Source organism: Gekko japonicus, unplaced genomic scaffold (assembly GCF_001447785.1).
Source record: "Gekko japonicus isolate JY-2015 unplaced genomic scaffold, Gekko_japonicus_V1.1 scaffold931, whole genome shotgun sequence".
Taxonomy (NCBI): Eukaryota; Metazoa; Chordata; class Lepidosauria; order Squamata; family Gekkonidae; genus Gekko; species Gekko japonicus.
The window spans coordinates 100,128-120,746 of NW_015167566.1; the positions used below are offsets into that span (position 1 = coordinate 100,128).

Consider the following 20,619-nt stretch of genomic DNA (forward strand, 5'->3'; position numbering starts at 1 on the left):
GCGGCAAACAGATAGAAGGCCGGAAGAGGGGCCGCCTCGCGCAAGTGTGTATGCGCGCGCAGTCGCTAGCGAGTACACTTGCGCGCGGGAGGGGGGAAAGGTGAGGAGAGTCAAAAAGCCCTCGCGCGCGCACTAGGTGCCTGTGCGCATGTGTGTGTTCTGGCGCGTGCTGTTTCTTCGCTTGCTCGCGCGCGCGCGCGCCCCCTTGGGCTGTTGAAACTGCTCGGAATAGTTTCCTTGAGGCGGGCGGAGCCGCTGTGTGTCCCGCGGTAAACAGCTGGTTGGAGGCGGCGCCGGGCTGCTTCCCTCCTCCGCTGGGACTCCCCCAGCTCGGTTCGACGTTGTGATTGGGTGGAAAATGGCGCTGCGCGGATGGAAATCCTAATGACAGTCTCCAAAATCGCCTCCATCTGTACCATGGTGAGCCTCTCTCCCCGTAGCAGCTCTTCCATGCCGGTGTGTGGTGTGTGTCTGGGGCGAGGAGCGAGCGGTGGGGCTGCGCGGCCGGAGGCTGCTCGTGCGTGGGTGGGTGTGTCTCCAGTTTCACTCCGGAGAGAGACCGAGGCGTGTGGCGGGCGGCTGTGCCCCGCAGGGACACGTCTGTAAACAGCAGGCTTGGGAGCCAGGCAGCCCGATCCAAGGCATGTTTCCCTCTCGAATTAAAGCCCCCCACTTGAGTTCATTAGGGCTTGCTCCCCCAGGCAGGTTTTCATGAAACGGAACCGGGCCGGGTTTGTTTTTTGCAATGCAAAAAGCCCTTGCAAATTGTTGCAAATGAGCCAGGTCAGAAGATAAAGCTAGATGTATAGGGAAGCTTGGAGAACGAAGCGGTGGGCTGCAAGTGGTCGTCACATGGTGGTGGTGATGGAGGAGGGCGTATGTGAACAGATTGTGGTTTTCTAAAAAAAAAACTCTCCAGAGAAATGTGTGGGTGGGAGGGATTTAGGAGAGGGGCCTTGAGAAACGTGTGCTCGGGAGAACTGGAATTGTAAGTGTGTACGTGCCACGGAGCTGAGCGCAAGAAACGTGTTTCCTTTCTGTTACAAGGAGCCTCATACCAGTGGGGCTACCTTTATTGGCGTGTTGTAACAAAACAACAACACAGAATCCTGTGGTGGTACCTGATAACATGTTTAGGTACCTGTTTTGGTCCACAGCAGAATCCAATAATGAAAGCCAGTGTGCTGTATTATTTTGGTTTTGGCAATGTCTTTCATCTTAAAGACCAATAACTATATTGTAGTGTATGGGTTTGGTGAGTTAGAGCCTGTTTATTTTACTGTTCTCTTTGAGCTAGAAAGCAAATTATAGAGTGTAAATCATACAATCTACAGCAGAGGTGTCAAACTCATTTGTGATGAGGGCTGGATCTGACATAAATGTTACTTTATTGGGCCGAGCCATGTGTGCCACAAAATGTAATGCCAGGTACTAGAGCTATAAACTTCATAAAGGACATAGGCAAACCCAATTAACAATATTATTTTTTACTCAAAATACAAACCAAAGCAATTGATTTACTGGGGAACCCACAAAATTCCCAATAAATGTGTTTAATCATATGCAAGACTAGGTTTTTTCCCAACGGATACCATAAAAGGGGGAGTACCTTATATTTCTATACATACCAGTTGCTTGCTGGCAGGGTAAGAGCCCTGGATGGGTCGGTTCTGGCCCCTGGGCCTTATGTTTGATGCCCCTGATCTACAGGATGGGACATCAGTAAACAATGCAATAAGGTTTGGAGTGCAGAAATCTGAAACAAAGCATAAGCATTAACATGAGACATTAAAGATGCAGTAACTACATACTAGGAGCTGCGGTGGCTCAAGTGGTTAAGACGCTGAACTGCAGGCTGTGGAAGGCAAGTAGTTCAGCGGTTCGAGACCCGGGGGCCGCATGATGGAGTGAGCTCCCATCTCTGGTTCCAGATCCTGCCAACCTAGCAGTTCGAAAGCAAGAAATTGCAAGTATATAAATAGGGACCACTTCGGTGGGCAGGTAACAGCGTTCCGTGCGGCTTGGTGTTTAGTCATGCCGGCCACATGACCACGGAAACGTCTTCGGACAGCGCTGGCTCTTCGGCTTGGAAACGGAGATGAGCACCGCAACCCTAGAGTCGGATTCGACTGGCTTTCGAGCAAGGGAACCTTTACCTTTACCTTTAACTACATTCTAGGATCATACTTAGAGCTACAGGCAGTATCTATTATGGACAGTAGTGTAGTCCCTATCCCTTTACCAAAGCATCTTTCTTAACCCTTTTGTTATAGTACACCTGTGTAAAAAAAGCCATCCTGAATAACTCCGTTTTGCGTAATTTGCTGAAAGCCAGGAGAGTATGATTCTCTGGGCAGAATGGATGTGCTGGACCAGGCCACGGTTTCTCCTATCTAGACTTATTTTCTACAATAGCTTTAATTTGGTTATGGCATAATTTCTTTAAAAAGGAGCACAGAATCAAAACTGATGTTAATCAGCTTTAACGGATGCAGGGCAGGGACACTTTGACATATGTTTTAATGTAAGTAACTATCTAAGACAGGGATTCTTTAATACAGAAAGTCAGCTGAGTAAAACAGAAAATGCCACAGAAAGGAGGAGGTTCTTTTGAAATCTGGCTTAGCATATGGAGGTGTTCTTAAACCCTAAGTGTGCTGAGTTAGCTTTTTCCATCTCGTCTTACCGCTTTACTTAGCATAAAGAAAAATTGAAGCTCATGAAAACCACGCTGCTGCTTTCCCTTTGGATGCAAGTGATACAAAAATCTTGTTGAAAGTCAGGTATAATAGATTTTTCTTTCCTCTAAAAACAACCCACAGTTTTGCAAAAGACTGTAAATATCTTCTTATCAGTATTCAGCTGGTTTATGGTACATCTGTCTTGTCCTACCAGTGTGGAATAACTGAGGGGGCAAAGGTGACACTGATACGTGATTTAGTGAAAGAGTATTAGCCAGCAGTATTTCTTCTTTTTGAGCTTCATGTGCAACACCTATATGACTCTTTCAGTAATAACACATCACTCCCTTCTCCCCTTTATTCAGCTTGCCATACCTGTGACCTTGTCCCACAAAATTTACTTGTTTGTTTTCTCCTTCCCTCTGCTTTCCCTTTCCCTCAGGTTCAGCTATTTCTGCTTTTTATAGTTTACCCAGCTCCAAATGTTCTAGTTTTAAACAGTGGGTTAACAAGGAAACTTTTGAGCTTTCTATCTAGTGTTAAGAAATTCTTTAGGGCTCTTTGTAAGATGGACACATGAGAGATCTATGGTAGTAAGGCACAAATGATTTTTTATTTACTGTATCCCTGCAAATTCTCCTTTCTGATAGGGATAGGTAGACTTCTTCATTAACTGGGTAAGTAGAGCGTTGGAAATTATTCCCTTACACAAGTTGCAACTTTCATTGTTTTGTAGACCTTTAAAGGTCATCGCCACCCTTGGTTACCCTTTAAAGCAGCTTTAGATTCAGTTTAATCACTGTAGTAGAAGATACTGTACTTACTGTGCTTACATCTGTCCAGGTCCTAAGACGTAAGTTTTGCAGTGTTGCTTCTCATCAGGTATTAGCCTTTATTTATGAAGGTTAGGTAAACAAAATGATGCCATTATACTTTCCCCAGCCTTCACTGGAAAAGAAGAGTCCTAAGATAAATAGTCTGTAGACGTTTTGTCGTTTTACTCTAGGAATGAGTTTGCTTTTTGTCAATTATCACTTTTCTGGCACAACAGGAGTTATTTCCTCTTAGGATCTTGGTAGACCTAGTCTTGTCAGATAGTAGTATGATGGCCATCCAAATGTACATGAAAACTTGATGCTTCCCTGCCTTACTGCAGTGGGGGGGGGAGCTTTTATTACTTAACGCTTTGAAGCAGAAAAAGTTTGAAAGTCATTTGAAGTGAACATTTTGGAAGCTTATTCTCACACAGACTTGTGAAGCTGTCTTTTGACAAACCAAAGGAGGTAATAGATTCTGCTTGCTGGATTTTGCTAAACTGATCAGAGGCTTGTAAAATGAGAAACCATTAAGTTTCTAAATAATTAATGGACTAAATAGAGCTGTGAAACATAAAATTATTTCCAAAGCAATCTTAGTGAAACATTGGCACAGCAACACTGAATAATTGTATTACTGCAGTGTCTTTGTAGTTCACAGGGACTGCTATTAGAGTTTTAAATGTGACTTACTGCTCCCAATTTAGTGACCAGTTGGGCTTAATGCTGTGGTAGGACCAAGCAGCGTAACTAAACACATTTCCAGGAAAGATCATGTAACATTTTTGCTCTTTTCTGTGTGACCACGTTATGTGTAACCTCTGTAGGGTTTTGAGGTGATGTGTGTGATGCTGCTTCCTTGCCTTCCTTATGTTTGCTGTCACCAGAGGCTCTTGCCTTACAATTCTTAGGTGAACCAAAAGAACAGGATGGCTTAGTTGTATCTATATATCAAATTCTCAACAGTCCCTTCTGCGTGCGGATACTTATTTCTGCAGATAGAGGACACTCCCTCAACAGCTTTTTCTGCAGACTCAGGGGACTCCATGGATCTGCAGAAAAATCCAAAAAGTTTTTTAAAAAAACCTTGCAGAGGGTTGAATTTCCCTCCCCCCAATACCTTTTGAAATGGCTGCCACAGGGATCTACTCCAGGCCCCGCCGCATTGACAATGTGAGATAGACTGGCTGATAGCCACAGGGAGAGAGAGAGAGACAGAGGGGGAAGGAAGCAAAAAGCAGAACTGGAGCTGGGATTGGGGAGGATTCCTCCTGCAGTATGAATGACTAAATAGCAGTGGATTTGGAGCCAGGCCTGGAACTAGGATTGCCCACCCCAGGTTGAGAAATTCCTGGAGATTCTGTGATAAAATCTGAGGAGTGCCGAGTTTGGGGAGGGGACCTTAGCTGGATATAATGCCACAGAGTCCACCCATTTTCTCCAGGGGGACAGATCTCTGTTGTCTGGAGTTCAGTTGTAATTCTGGGGCATCTCCAGGTCCCACCTGGAGGTTGGCAAATGTAGGCCTAGCAGCACCCTCTGGATTACTTGATACCACCTGACTTGCATGATTCATCTAGTTTCCCCTAACTGAAGCAGACCAATAGAATTAAAGCAAAAATTGGTATTTTCTAGCACTTTAACGCTATATTTGATTTTAATACTGTTTTTATATTGATGTATTATTTTTACTAGGAACTGTATTAGTGTAATGAACTGTGTTTTATGTATTATGAGAGCTTTTATTCTGTTGTGAGCCAGCCTAGGCCGGATGGGCGGGATAAAAATCAATAAATAAATAAAATAGGTGTGGCTGCTTGCTGCTGTTCAATAGCAGCCAGCATGTGAAAGCCTGTGTAGTATAATGGTCAGAGCTTCAGTGTATGGTTTGTGAGACCCAGGTTTAGATCCCAATCTGGCTGTGGAATAATTCCTGGGTGATTTTGGATTAGTCACATACTTTCAGCCTAACCTACCTCATAGGGTTGTTGTGTGGATAAAAAGGAGAGAGTAATGTAATCTGCTTTAGTCCCCACTGTGGAGACCATAGTTTTCCTCAGTAAAAGCTACAGGGGGAAAGGAGATGGAAAGCTGAAGACAGAGGTGCAGATAAAGGTAGGTTGGTTGTTGAGTGGAAAGGAGATAGGGATGCCAACTCTAGGTTGGGAAATTCCTGCATATGTGAGGGGTGGAGCCTGGGGATGGTGGGGAGGGACTTTGGACAGATACAGTGCCATAGACTCCACCCTCCAAAGCACCCAATTCCTCCAGGGGAACTAATGTTGCCAACCTCCAGGTGAGGGCTGGCGATCTCCTGGAATTCCAACTGATCTCCAGATGACAGAGATCAGTTCCCCCAGAGAAAATGACTGCTTTGAAGGGTGGAGTTTATGGTAGTATACCTTGCTGAGGTCACTTCCAAGCCCAAACCTCATCCTCCCAAGGCTCCACCCCCAAATCTCCAGGAATTTTCCAACATGGAGCTGGAAACCCTAATCTCTGTAATTGGGCAATCCATTGTGGTTTCTGGAGAGCGGCTACTGCCGCTGCTGTTGGGGGGGGAGGTGGGAGGTTGGGAGAGTGACAGGGCAGAAAGAGTGATGGGTGGGGGCAGAAAGGAAGTGACAGGCATGGAGAGGGGGAGAGAGTGTAAAAGAATGTGAGAGAAGTAGGGAGAGAGGGGAAGAAGCAGAGGTGGGGGGGAGGAATGGGATAGACGCTCCCGCAAATTTCTTGTGGGTCCCTGCTTATATGGTATATTGACAGAACCATCAGTGTGTAAGAACATAAGAACATAAGAGACGCCAATGTTGGATCAGGCCAAAGGCCCATCCAGTCCAACTCAGCCACACAGGCTTATTTTCTCACTTGCCACAGGCCAATAACTTTAACAAAGCATAAATTCCTTCCTTGCTGTTTAGGCCCATAAATTTCTACACAGGCTTACTATTCCTCACTTACCACCCGGGTTCCCAACTTCCACAAAGTTTAGCCTCCCAACCTGCCACGCAGGCTAATAACTTCAGCACAGAACACAGGCACCTCAGTCAAGCTCCTTCCTCCACACACACTGCTCAGCACTATCTCTGAACTATTCCATCAACTCCATCCCCTAGGGTACAGCTATCATTTAATCATACACTTCACTCACCCATCTCCCCCCTTTCTCACAGTAACTCCACATTAAAGCACACACCGGTATTTACGTGACAAAACACCACAGGTTCAAGAAAATATGGTTGAAAATGCAGGGATTCGTCTTTTCCTGTAATTTGTGAAACAGCCTTCAGACACAGAATGTGAAAACAATCTGATTTTCATTTCTGGTGTTTATTTTGTTTATTTGAGCTTAATTCATTGAGTCATTCATTAGTACGATTACTGCCAACCAATGCTCCCTCTAAGCTGTGGAGTCTTGTGATAAAAATTCTACTTTGTGAGCTACTGGCATTAAAGTTGTGAGTGAGCGATCTGGCTACTGCATAAATTAGTTTGTTCTGGAGCCATCCCTCCTGAGCTAAGACAAAAATGTGTGAGCCAGAGGCTAAAAAACTGTGAGCTAGCTCACACTAACTCAGCTTAGAGGGAATACTGCTGCCAACCCCTTTTCTGGTGTCCACCAAGTGCTTTTAGGAAGTCAGGGGGGGCAGATAGGGCTTTTGCCCAGAAAGGCTTCTGATTGACTACTGGAGGTTTGATTGGCTGTGCAGTTCTTTAAAAATGTTGTTTTGGTAGCAGCTGCCACCACAGCACAATGATCTGTATGGTGTTACTGAAGTTAAGCTGTGGCAATCGTCTTGTGGCTGGCTCTGCCTGCTGCGGCAGCCATTTTGTTGCTGTTCTCACCATGTCATGTCAGAATTCCAAATGTGCCTGCAGGCTCAAAAAGGTTGAGCACCCCATGGTATAGTATTGTATGTTCAGTGTGTTTTGGTCACATGTTTTATGAGGTCTCAGATTCACAGTTTTGAGATCCTTGGACCAGACTTTGTTATTTAATATTGCTGTGATAGGTATGGCTAACAATTAACTTGAGCTTGTACCATTTGGGCCAAGCTCTAAACCAGGGGTGTCAAACATGTGGCCCGGGGGCCGGATCAGGCCCCTGGAGGGCTTCTATCAGGCCCGCAGTGGAACTGGCTGTCGCTTCTTCTTCTTCCAGTTCTGCTGCTGCTGCGTCATCGTAGGTTCGCAGCTTACAGATACACACCTGAACAGCATACCCAAGATTGCAACAGCACAGACATTTTGATGCAATAATTCAGAGCAAGAGGGGTCAGTTATCAGACACTTAAATAAACAAAATATTTCAAGAGTGCTAATGTTTTAAGCATGTTTTTAATTTAAGTAAAAAAAAAAACCCTTTGTGTTTGTGTCCTTTATAAAGTTTATATCTCCGCTACCTGGCATTACATTTTATGACACACATGGCCCGGCCCAACAAGGTCTCATTTATGTCAGATTCGGCCCTCATAACAAATGAGTTTGACACCCCTGCCAAACTGTGGCTCTAGAAGACCACAGAATTGGGGATAGGTTTCAGAGGGTAGCCATATTGGGCTACAGTAGAACAGCTAGATTTGAGTCCAGTAGCACCTGAGAGACCAAAAAGATTTGAGGTATAAGCTTTCAAGTCAGTGCTCCCTTAGTCAGATCGAGTTGGGGAAACAGTGGGGGGGGGAGGTGTGAGCATGCGCCATGTTCTTAATCACCATGCTGCTGTTCAGTTAATCTGATTTCAAGGTAGACTGAAGTATAATTAGCATTCAGTGTCCACTGCCCTAGTCCAGTTTTCATTAAGGAGACCCGTGACCTGCTGTAATACACTGGTTCTCTGGGTGCTATTAAGAGGTGCTGTCAGCTAAGTGATGGTTGGTTGTATACAACTGCATCACCTAATCCAAGGCTGCAATTCTTTGTACTCTGGTTCAGGGGTAAATCCCATATAAATCTCTGGCACTGATTCTTCAGCAAGCACGCTTACTGTTTGGCTGTCACTATAACATGGTCGTGGTGATTTTGGAAAGAATGTCTTTCCCCCAACAATCCCATTTTTGTTGCTTTGCTAGGAATGCTGTATGACAACAGAGAGGATCATGGAGAGAAGATATGAATGTTTTGAGCACATGGTGATTTCATGACGAATTTATTTCCCTATCATTTAAAAATTGGTTTGGAAAGTACCAATTGAAATACAATATTCAGTGTTGGGAGTGGCTCAACTGGTTAATATATGATAATTTTGTTGTGTCTTCCAGTATCCTAGCAGCTGAAACTGCTCTGCAGGAACCAATTATCCAATCATGTTAAATTCACCACCCCTAACCCAGTGCAACAGTTCAAACAATGTCACCAGGTAATTTTTACCTTGTAAAGCTGTATGAACTGAGAGTGTTCTGCTTTATCTGCAAGGGCACTGGGTCTATGCCAGAGTCTTTACTGATAGCCTCTTATTTTACATAGCTTGAGGCTTTCACAAACTTAGAACACTACTTTTTTCATCCCCGAAGTACTACATTCCCTAATGGATTTTGTTGACGGGAAATTTTTGCAAAGGTCATCCCATCACTAGGAATCTTCCCCTCCCTCTTAAGCATCCTCATACGTCTGATCTTGTTACATTGGATTTTGGGTTAAAGCTTTAAGCACAATACCTGTTACAAGTCATGGACTTTGATATAAAGATGAACTGATGGGTTACAATTAAATTTATTTGCATAGTACGAACATTTCATGATGGGGGTCTTTTGTGAAATTGCTTATAACAATAAATAAAAGCTATTGCAAAACGCTAGAAGAAAATACCATCTTCACTCCTTCTTTTCTGTATTATAGTGCCAGTTATCTTAACTAGTTAAATTTGTTTTCCGGGGAAGTTGATCGGTTTAGTTGTATTAATCAGTTAAATATGACTACGGTAGCAGTATTAAAATAAATGGTTTTATTACAGTTGCCTGTTTTCTGGATCCATTGGTTTTGGTTGTTTTTACCATCACTACCTAGATATTTTGGGAAAGGACCATGCCCCTTTTTCTTCCTTAGCTGGTAGAGTACACTTCAGTATCTGGCTTGTGAGATAAAATAATCCACAGAGTCTCTCAGAATTAAAGAACAAATTCAAAGGTTTTACCTTATGCAGGGGTCATTTCCTGCAGGAGCGCACAGGAACAAGCCCCACCCCCTGCTCCCAGCAGCCTCCGGCCACCAGGAGCACAAGGATCTGCCCCCCCCCCCCTAGCTAGCCATCCAAAACAGCCCGGTGTGGCATATGCAAATAAGTTATGCTAATAGGTAATGCTAATGAGCTCCTCCACCTCTTTTTCTAGGAAATGACCCCTGACCTTATGTATACAGTATATACCTAACAAGCTAGCGGAGAAGTGTAAGAGGTGAGAAATACAGAACATAGAAAAGAATAAAAACACAGTTTTCTTTCTACCTCTTGAGATGACTCTGTCCTACAAATGGATCACCTTTTTCAAAACAGACATGTAGAAGAGGACATGACAAACTCAATAAGGCCTTGTTCCTCTCTGTGGCATATTTCATGGGAGTCTCTCAGAATCAGGGAGCTGCTGTGGGCCCAGTCAGAAAGTAGGATCAGGCTAATAAGCAATTTCCCCAGCACCGTGGGGACCGTTGCTCATAGGATGTATACTGTGAAAAGCGAAAGGTGGGGGTGGAGAGGGAATCAATGCACGTCTTATCAGAGAAAATTCTCCACTGATTTTCCTCCTGAGTTGATGTTTGCCAGGGCACTGTGATGGAAAGCCTGGTGTGACATGGGTACATTGATCACCCCCTTTTTGGGATGCGTATTTGCTTTCCTCTTCACAATATAATAAAGTTTGTAGAAGACACCCACAGGGCTTGGCATGTCTTCTTCACAAGACATAGGGGTGTACCAAAGCAGGACTCACGTAGCAGTACTATAATTCCACAGATTAAGTGGATTCAAGAGGGTGAACTGATGCTGCTATATGGTATCCGGTTTTGTGTTGTGCGGTTTGCTGGATATTCTTGCCAGAACATTTGATCAAATCTAGCAAATCTGAGCTCACTCTGTGAAGGTATTAAATAATGTCTTAACTGACTGTGATATTCTGTGAAGGGCTGCTTCCAAAGGACAAGGTATGCCTATGACCTTGAAAAGCAAGGTCGTTACAATCCTAACTGTGGGTCTACAACATGAATCCAGACTCTGATCATCAGGCAGGGAGTAACTTAATTTAAATCAACAGGAAAAATGGCTGAATTTAAATCCTATTCCCTACTTTTGAAACAAGGTGATTGAGTAGGCAGAATGGATTTGAGCTACCTTGTTCCAACAGTTAGTGGAACATCTTGTGATCCCTGGATAAGATCAAACTTTGTGCGGGTGAATCTTGCCATTCTCCCAGGAGAGATGAATGGATTCAGTGCCTTATTTCTCACCTACACTGCCAGCACTGCAACACTTCTGGGTGTGGGTTTGGTTTGAAACCTGTTAGCCACCAGTGTTGCACAAGTTAGCCACCAGTGTTGCACTAAGGCTGCAATCCTGTGTTCCATGAGAATAAACCCGAGTGAATAAAGATGCTTTTGCTACTCAGTAAACCTGCATAGGATAGTGCTGCAAGCTTTCAGAAGCAAGGACTGGTGATGATGATGGCACTTCCCAAAAATGAGGATTGGATCCTATCTAAATTCTGTCCACGGAAGCCAATGCTGCCCAAAATGGTCACCCAAATGGTGCTGCTGAGGGATGGAGGGGTCTTCAGGAGCAGTGTGAGGAGGAATTTAAGCTCTGTGTAGGGGATCAGCAAATATTCCCCCCCCATAAGTGGGTCTTTTCCATGGGATCCAACCCAGTTATACTTCATGACATGAAAAGCATGTAATATAATGTTGACAGACTCAACATATTTCTGGTTTATGCATAACAAATAGAGATGATCCAGTATGTCATGTCATGTATATTGCTTTACCTTGGGTTACATTTTTACCTTCATTTATTCTTTTTACTGTAATTATTTGATAGTAAGAAATTCAGTTTTAAATTACTGTGCCAACTTTGAGATAGCGTTTTATGCTAGTTTTATTGCACTCTTGTGCGGGGAGGGCGGGGTGTAAATGAAATAAAATAAATAGTATCAGATGGGCCGCTATGATAGTCTGTTGTGCCAAAATAAACTGGATTCTTGTGGCATCTTAAAGATTAACAGAACTGTGCTCTTGGGCTGCGGTCACATGAACTAAGTAATCCACATTCAGTCCAATTTCTAACTGGATTTTACTGTATGAACTGGCAAAATCCATTTGGCAATAGATCCAGAGGAGTTAGCCGTGTTAGTCTGTTGCTACAAAATAGTAAAAAGCCCAGCGGCACCTTTAAGACTAACAAACTTTATTGTAGCATAAGCTCTTGAGAAACACAGCTGTGTCCTGGCTGTTATTGTAAAGTCTCTCATGCCACAAATTCCCAGTGCAAACAGAGCCTTGCATTTTGACTGTACATGGTGGTAGGTATCAGGGCAGGTTAGGGCTTCTGCTCTCTGAACATTTAAATAGCTTACCAGTGAGCGTCCTAGCTGAGCTGGCAGACATGGTCTTTGGTCCGGTGTTGATACCTAAACCGATTGCTTTGGGTGATTTCAGTATTCCCACCAGTACTGCCTTTTGCCTGCTAAAGGCTCAGGAGGACTCCATGCCTGCTGTAGCACCCATGAGACTCAGCCAGGTTGTTCTCCTGCCCAGGGCATGAGAGCAATAATATGCTAGATCAATTTTTTTTGTACCAAGCAGGTTTCTGGTGATGAAGTCAGGGAGACAAAAGTAAACCCACACATCCACAAATTGTGACTGGACTTGATACCCAGCTTTTATTTTCTGCTAACCAGCCGCGAAGCCCAGTCTCACTGCAGCAATAAAATGATTCCCCGACGAATTGGACCTTACACTACTTCTGCTAGCAGAAGTAAAACAGTTCAAAGGTTCTAAGAACTAAATCAGCTATCTGTTTTCAGTCTTATCAAAACTAATACATGCATGAAATGTTTTCATTTCAAGCTGTTATTAATTTTATCTCTTTAGCCGGTTTGCCCTTTTAAATTCTTAATTTTTGTCAGCAAATAATTTTTTTACAAAAGCAAATAATTTTTTTTACAAATTCCGTAGAACACATACATTCTCTCATGGGCTTTACATAAGGGTATGGCATGGGGGATTAAACTGAGCTTTGAGTAACCCCACACAAATCCCACAGTGGTAGTGACTGGTCTCCTACTTGCAAACCCTTTAAGTCCAATAGGCTATTTGAAAGCTGTGATGCTCCCAAAGCAGATTTCTTTGTCTTAAAGGCAATTGCCAGGAGAAAGAACTTCCACTGTCAACCTGGTGAGTGCTTTTATGAAACTCTGAGGGAATCCTCTGGTCGTGGTCAAATGGTTACCTGCTGAAGGCACAAAGAGGTGCTGTTGTCTACCCTTGAGGGTCAGATTACAGTGGTAATCCCCTGGAGACTTAATAGATCCTGCTGGTTTCTAGAATATTACTGTAGATTTTGAGAATCTCATTGGTGACTACTAAGGTCCTGGTTGAGGCATGGAAAAACAGGATTATAGAAAGCAATAGCTGCTTTCCATTGTCATCTCCTTCCCTGTATTAGAACTTTAGCTCCTTGGTTTACTGGAAAAATGAAGAGCTCAAGAATGGGGAAAGTTTGAGCACTATTAGAGGAAATTTGTGCTGAGAGACAAAGCATGGCAGAGACCTTAATTTGAAAGTCTAGGCTGGGTGTTGAACTCATTTGTTAGAAGGGCCAGATCTGACATATATGGGACCTTGTGGGGCCAGGCCATGCGTGTCATAAAATGTTATGCCAGGTAGCGGAGATATAAACTTTATAAAGGATACAGACAAACCAATTAAAGATTTTTTAAAAACTTTAAACACAAACATGCTTAAAACTCTTGCAATATTTTGTTTATTTAACAGTCTTTGATAACTTACTCCTCCCAAACTCCCCCCGCCCCTTAAAAGATGCCTGCCTAAAAAGGAAAGGAGAGGGAACAGTGGGATTTGGCAATGCAGTTTTAAAAAATAAAACATCAAGAAAAAGCACAAGGATCACAGCAGAAACTAAAAATATAAATTAAAAATATAAAATGCTCTGAGCCTAGGAAAACATGAAATGGCTATGCATTGCAAGCTTCTCACCTCCCCCCCCCCAAATCTATTCAGAGTGGCAGTGGCTCTCCAGTGTAATGTTCCCCTTTGGCTGTGGGTTCCCATGTTAAGAGTACTCAGGCAGCCATTCTCAGGTCCATTCAGCAGAGACAAAGTGGCTCAAAACATTAACCCTGTATTTGCAAGGAGACAACTCCAGCAAGCAACAGCTTCAACTGCCATACAAACACTGGAAAGTTAAACTTCTTGAGGTCCATTCCATTGAAATACATTGCAGCACAGACAAAGTTGCAAAGAAAATGTGGAATGGAACTGGAATAGCAGCCACTAGAGTGAAATGACAGTCCCTGGGAGTAGCAGAAGCATTCTGGGATTGGAATGAGGGCCCCCAGAGTGGAATTCCATTCCTAGAATGCTGCTGCTTCTCCCAAAGACTGTCATTTCACTCTGTGCCCTGTCATTCCAGTCCCAGAACACAGCTCTGTTGCTAGGGTCCGTCATTCCACTCTGGGGGCTGTCATTCCAGTTGCAGAGGACTCTTTCTATTGCTAGAAACAGTCCCAGAGTAGTCTATCTGGGTGCAGAGACCTTAATGGGAAAATCTATTCCAGATTTTCTGTGCAATTTTGCAAGCCCAGAAGAGCTTCCTGCCAGAGCAGGCAAAGACATGACCCAAGGGAGCTGGGAATTTTGGTAGCCTCCAGCTTCAAGGGGTGAAGGGAGGAGGGGGAAAGAAAAGAGCCCTGGGCTGGATTAAAGCCATGGGTGGGCTGGTTCCGGCCTGCAGGCCTGAAGTTTGGCACCCCAGTCTACAGAATGGAGATGACAGTGGCAAAGTAGCCCTTCTTTTAATCCAGGCAGATTGTACAGAATGGTGCAGCGTTTGCTAATTTTTCTTGACTATTTCTGATCATTGCATTATTGCTTTTAAAAGCTCCACTTAAGTAGAAGAAGAGATTGGATTTATACCCCACCCTTCACTACCCAAGGGAGTCTCAGAGCGGTTTACAATCACTTTCCCTTCCCCTCCCCACAACAGACACCCTGTGAGGTAGGTGGGCTGAGAGAGGTCTCTCAAGAACTGCCCTTGAGAGAACAGTGCTGAAACAACTTATGACTGACCCAAGGTCACACCGTCAGCTGCATGTGGAGGAGTGTGGAATCAAACCCAATTCTCCCGGATTAGAGTCCACGCTCCTAGCCATGCTCCTAAATATTGGATTCTGTATAGAAAGCAGCGGGTTACGAAATGAATTCATTCACTGGTGTGAAGTTAAAATGGAAAGAAGAATTGACATGAATACAAATGTATTTATATGCCATACAGCAAAATGTATTCTGATGTAAAATGATAAATAAGATTTGTACTTCTATTGAGATTTACTGAGAGAAACTGCTGAAAATACTAGGCGCCACAATGAATTTTCTAACCACCTTGGTGAACTTATACCTGAGATTTGTCGTAACAGTAGAGTTGGATGTCATAAACATGTTGATGATACCCAGCTCTGTATTCATTAACCTCCCAGAAGCAACTGTCTTCATTTTAGGCAATTGCTTTGGCTGCCTTGGTCAAGAGGCTAAGAAGGAACTCAGTAAAGTTGAATCCAGACAAGACAGAGGTACTGTTGGTGAAGAAGACTGATCATTTGGAGGAAGTTGCACTGCACATTTCAGATGGAATAGCTCTGTTTTGAGTGGATTGTATGAAGAACTCAAGGGTGCTATTAGATTGGGCACTGTTGATGGATAACCAGAACAATGCTGTTACTAAAAGCCCCTTCTTTCAACTATATCTGACTGGCTCTGAAATTAGTTCCCCTTCTAGAATCCGCTAACTGGTTATACTCATCCATGCTACTGTAACCTGGAGGGTACTTTACATGGGGCTACCCTTGAAAGCAATAAAAAAAATTGGTTCAGAACACAGCAGTTTTATAACCGAAGTTATAAATTATGACTTTTATGTTAAAGCATAAAAAAGCTGAGGCTTGTTAAGAACGTATGTATACTTCAATTTTTCCATGCATTTTTGTCTTTTTTTCCCCCCCTGAAAGTTTTTATGGCTTCAGCATTTCCACTCACAAACGGCACTTCAGCATTACTGATTTTTATATTGGTCATCAAGGTTCTGAATTGGTACAGGAAAATTTGCATCACTAGCCTTATTATGACTTGATGTCTTCCTTTAGTTGTTTTTGAGCAAGCCCCTTTGACCAGTTTGCCTGCTTACTCAAGCTGTGGTTATAGAACAGTTCCTAGCAATTTCTTGTAAATGCTACACTTTATTTATTTTCTTTTTTCAGGGCGCTAATGCCTCAGCTTTGGAGAAAGAGATTGGTGCAGAACAGTTTCCAGTCAATGAACACTATTTTGGCTTAGTAAATGTAAGTGCTGTATTTTGCTTGTATTGAAATATTAAGGGGGAAGGGATTGGGCTGAATCATTGTGAGAGAAGTTGCTGAAATACCACTTGTTTGTGCCTATGGGTTCTGGTATAAGGAAAAAGTATTGTCATGAAAATGATTGCAGTCCTCAATTAAATATAGTTTATGTTTAAACTAGTGTGCACTGTGTCAAGTTACCTTGTGTTGAGGCGCCAAAATGCTTTTTCGACTGTGTTCCAGAGGACCTTAGAGTTCATTTGGAATTCAGCGGGAGGCCCTCGGAACACCAGTAATGGCAGCCAAGCTTTCCTGAAATATAGCTTGCCCATCTCATTCTTCCCCTGCAGTGAGCAGCCAGATGAGTGTTAGATTTTTTCTAAAGCATACTTGCTGTTCGTGTGAGACAGTTGTGAGGCTCCATGGCCTGTGTGTAATTAATCACATTTTTATTCTGCCCTTTCAGCATGCTTCTTTCTTCCTTCGCTTTTCACATAAGATCCCTGATGAGGTTTGCTGAGCTGAGAGGGAGTGTCACCCAATTGAGCGTTATAGCAATGTCGGAATGTACGCCTGGGTGTCCTGTCTTGTCCCCACCTTCTAAAACATTTGTTTCCACTTCCGTGGTGTACACTCTAGACCATGCCTGGATTCTTGTCGCACTGCTCTGGGTTTTTGTGGCAGGTGCTCACCTGCCAATGTGGAAAAGTTTCCTTGGCACTATAAAGAGCTGGGAAATCTCTGTTATGCAGTTAAAAAGCAAAAGGAGAGCATATATTCAGTAGGCAATGCTGCCATGAACTGCTACTACCATGGTTTGCTTTAGCAAGGAAGGAATTATACTGAAAGTGAAATCCTAGCGAATGTCTTACATTGGGGTAGTTGACTAGAAACTAGTTAGATAAAAAAAAATGTCAGGTGTTTAAGCAACTTATAATGTGTTTTCCCCCAAAATATGGTACTTCTCTGCTCTTGGAACGATGCAAATGCAGTGTTTTGCATCTCTTAAGTGTGGTTGAGATAATGGGTTCATGTGTTCAAAATTTTCTCTTCCCTGGCAAGAATCTGCCTTGCCAGCCTTAACCATGGGTTCACATTTCTTTTCAACAAGTGACTACCCTAATCACAGGTCACATCTAAACCAGGGTTTAATTGCCTTTAGAAACCCTGCTTAAGTGGGAACCATGGTTGGCATTTTTGTTGGTTGAATGATCAATCATAGTGACATTTGACAAGAGAGGGCAAAGGGTTGTGTGTGACTTTGCAGCCCGTTTTGGTTTCTTAATCATGCTGAAGAGATCTGCAACGTGACCTCTTTGCTGGACCCTTGTGTTATACAAACTGAACTGTTCAATGGATGTAGCACAACATGATGATAAAAGTTTTTCTGATGTGTTTTCCAAAATAATGATGATGGTTTTGCTGATGCATAGTTATGCATCATGGAAAGGAACCCAATGGTTACCGGATGTTTCTAAATATAAAAGTGTACAACAAAGAAACCAGATGGCAATAAACATGTGCCTATACTGCTGACTGTTTAATCTGCCACTAGTTGATGGGTAAGTTACACTTCAGTACTTCAGAAAAAAATCAATAATAAATGTCTCAGCAAATTTCCCTTTGTTTCATGCCACTTGCTTACTGGGCAAAGTTTCAGTCTGAGCTAATAGATCATTTCCTTGTGTTCCAGTTTGGAAATACATGCTACTGCAATTCGGTTCTTCAGGCACTTTATTTCTGTCGTCCCTTTCGAGAGAAAGTCTTGGCGTACAAGAGTCAGCCTAGGAAAAAAGAGAATCTGCTTACCTGCTTAGCTGATCTTTTTCACAGCATAGCCACTCAGAAGAAAAAAGTTGGAGTGATACCTCCAAAAAAGTTCATAACAAGATTGCGAAAAGAGAATGGTAATACTTTGTTTTGCTCTTTGTACTAATGAAATAGTTCTGTCCGTTTTACGCAGTCAGGGAAGGATCTACTGTCTCCCCCCCCCCTTGTTCAGAAATAGGGATTTTTGGTGGTGCTGATGATGTTCACCTGCCAGCTCTTAAAAAGGTAAAGGTTCCCTTTCTCGAAAGCCAGTCGAATCCGACTCTAGGGTTGCGGTGCTCATCTCCGTTTCAAAGCCGAAGAGCCAGCGCTGTCCGAAGACGTTTCCGTGGTCATGTGGCCGGCATGACTAAACACAAAGGAGCACGGAACGCTGTCACCTTCCCACCGAAGTGGTACCTCTTTATCTACTTGCAATTTCTTGCTTTCGAACTGCTAGGTTGGCAGGAGCTGGAACTAGAGACGGGAGCTCACTCCGTCATGCGGCACACTCGGGTCTTGAACTGCCAGCTCTTAGGCAGCTGCTAATTCTGTCAGTGTTTGTCATAAATGAAAATAGTTTGACTTTTGGTAGTGGCTTAGTAGATTTGTTTTGTGGTGCGAAGGGCATCTATCTGAATGATGATCTAGTCTGGAAGGGTGAAACAATAGTGTATGTGTGTTAAGCGCTGTCATGTCCCTTCCAGCTTATGGCGACCCTATGACTTAATGACCTCCAACCAGTGTTCCCTCTAAGCTGAGTTAGTGTGAGCTAGCTCACAGTTTTTTAGCCTTCGGCTCACACGTTTTTTTCTTAGCCCAGGAAGGATGGCGCCAGAGCAGACTAATTTATGCAGTAGCCAAATCGCTGGCTCACAACTTTAATGCCGGCAGCTCACAAAGCAGAATTTTTGCTCACAAGACCCCATAGCTTAGAGGGAACATTGCCTCCAACACATCGTATTGTTAACACCCTTGCATAGTGAGTGGCTTCCATAACTGAGTCAGTCCATCTCATGTTGGGTCGATTAAATATTCTTAACTAGGAGTTTGGTCTGCATGCTTACCCCATGGCTCACTGCACTTGCAGTATTATAAGGCCTGCTCCCTTGTTCATTCTGCAAGCGAATGCTGTAATCAGTGTTTTGCCCTTCTCCCGTACTAAGTATTTTCAGTACATTGCGTTTGACAGCAAATACCTGTTCTTTAAAAGAAATCAGTTAGGACACCTGAATGTAAAAACATACTGTATTTGGATTTTAATTAGTTTGATTAAGAAACCAGCCAGGTGTGTGGGTGGGTGTAAAATGCCATCAAGTTGCAGCCAATTTATGGCGACCCCCCTCATGGGATTTTCAAGGCAAGAGACTTCAGAGGTGATTTGCCACCTTGGTGGTCTCCCATCCAAGTGTCAACCAGGGCCAACCCCTGCTTAGCTTCTGATATCTGAGAAGATCAGGCTAGCCTAGGCCATCCGGGGTCGTCAGTTGACATATTGAACAGTAGTTGCAGTTGCAGGAAAATGTGCGTGCTTTAGGCACCTTTATTTCCATTCAAACAGCCCGCCTTCTTCTCCATCTGTGTAGCTGTGGCTTTTCTTCAGACTTTGATCCTGGCAAAGGTCTGTAAAACAGACCCCTGTAAAGAGGTTCAGTGGTTGCCAGGACAACCGTTGCTTAAGGAAGTACACAGTCACACAGAAAAGAGTTATTTTTGAAGCATAGCTCAGAGAATTTAAGTAAAACGTGTTTGTTTTGTAATGAAGGGAATATTCTTCACTCTCCCTGTCATTGCTAACGGCACTTTCCTGGCTTCTAGCAAATAAACTGTTGCTTCTGCTGCAAAAAGCAGATATGTACTAGAGATAATCAGGATGTTTTGATTTCCTCCATTTTTGGCACTGCATCTCCCAAAAGCATCCTGAAGCTGGAGACTCCTAGCTTTATTTTCTCATGAGTTATGCCTGCCACAGACAGACATGCACAGCCTTTTATTACAGATTGTAGAGAGCGTGGTAGCCAAAGAGTTATTCACATGATCATAGGTTCAGTTAAGGTTCACAGAGCCTTTTACCTAATTAGCAGCAGAAAGTTTATAGTTCTTCATTTCATTTCGTTTTTTATCACCTTTTAGATTCCAAAAGCTGATATTGTATTGTATTATTATGGGTGTGATGGCCTCTTTCAGGGGTATCAAACTCATTTCTTATGAGGTCCGGATTTGACATAAATTGGACTTTGTTGGGCCGGGCCATGTGCGTCATAAAATGTAATGCCAGGTAGCAGAGATATAAACTTTATAAAGGACACAGAAAAACACAATTAAATATATTATAGCAGCTATTCCATTGGAGCCCCACACTAGGGACTAATATTTCTCTGTAAAACTGAAGTTTCTTGAACTTGTTGAACTTTATATTTTAACTGTGGTTAGTCCCAAACTCCCCCCCCCGAAATATAAACTACAAATATAAATGGTCTGAGCCTAGGACCCAGGGGAAGCACATGAAACAGCTGAGCATTGCAAGCTTCTCCCCCCCCCCCCGGGCAACCCCAGAGGGGTGGCAGTGGCTCTCCAGGGTCTCAGAGAGGGTTTACATGGTGGTTTGAGATAATAATTTTGGGTGTCCTCTTCAGCACTTGTTCTGCTATTATTCTGTTGGAGCTCCACATTAGGAGGATGTGTGTGTTAAAACTGGTATTTCTCGGCAAAACTGGAGTCCCTTGAGTTTGCAGAGCTTTTAACCCTGACTGGTCCCAAACC

At 43.3% G+C, this 20,619-nt stretch overlaps 1 protein-coding gene across 2 annotated transcripts in view; it reads left to right on the plus strand.

Moving 5' to 3' along the window:
• The first annotated feature begins 257 nt into the window (after positions 1–257).
• Positions 258–20,619, plus strand: part of USP12 (ubiquitin specific peptidase 12) — a 34,554-nt gene continuing 14,192 nt past the window's right edge. The window contains exons 1-3 of one of the 2 annotated variants that reach the window (XM_015413832.1): positions 258–420; positions 15,970–16,050; positions 17,741–17,954. In XM_015413832.1, the coding sequence (XP_015269318.1) occupies positions 373–420; positions 15,970–16,050; positions 17,741–17,954 (343 nt within the window). In that variant the 5' untranslated portion in view covers positions 258–372. Of the gene's footprint in view, positions 421–15,969; positions 16,051–17,740; positions 17,955–20,619 lie in introns of those variants that run through there. The other variant, XM_015413833.1, reaches the window with a different exon arrangement.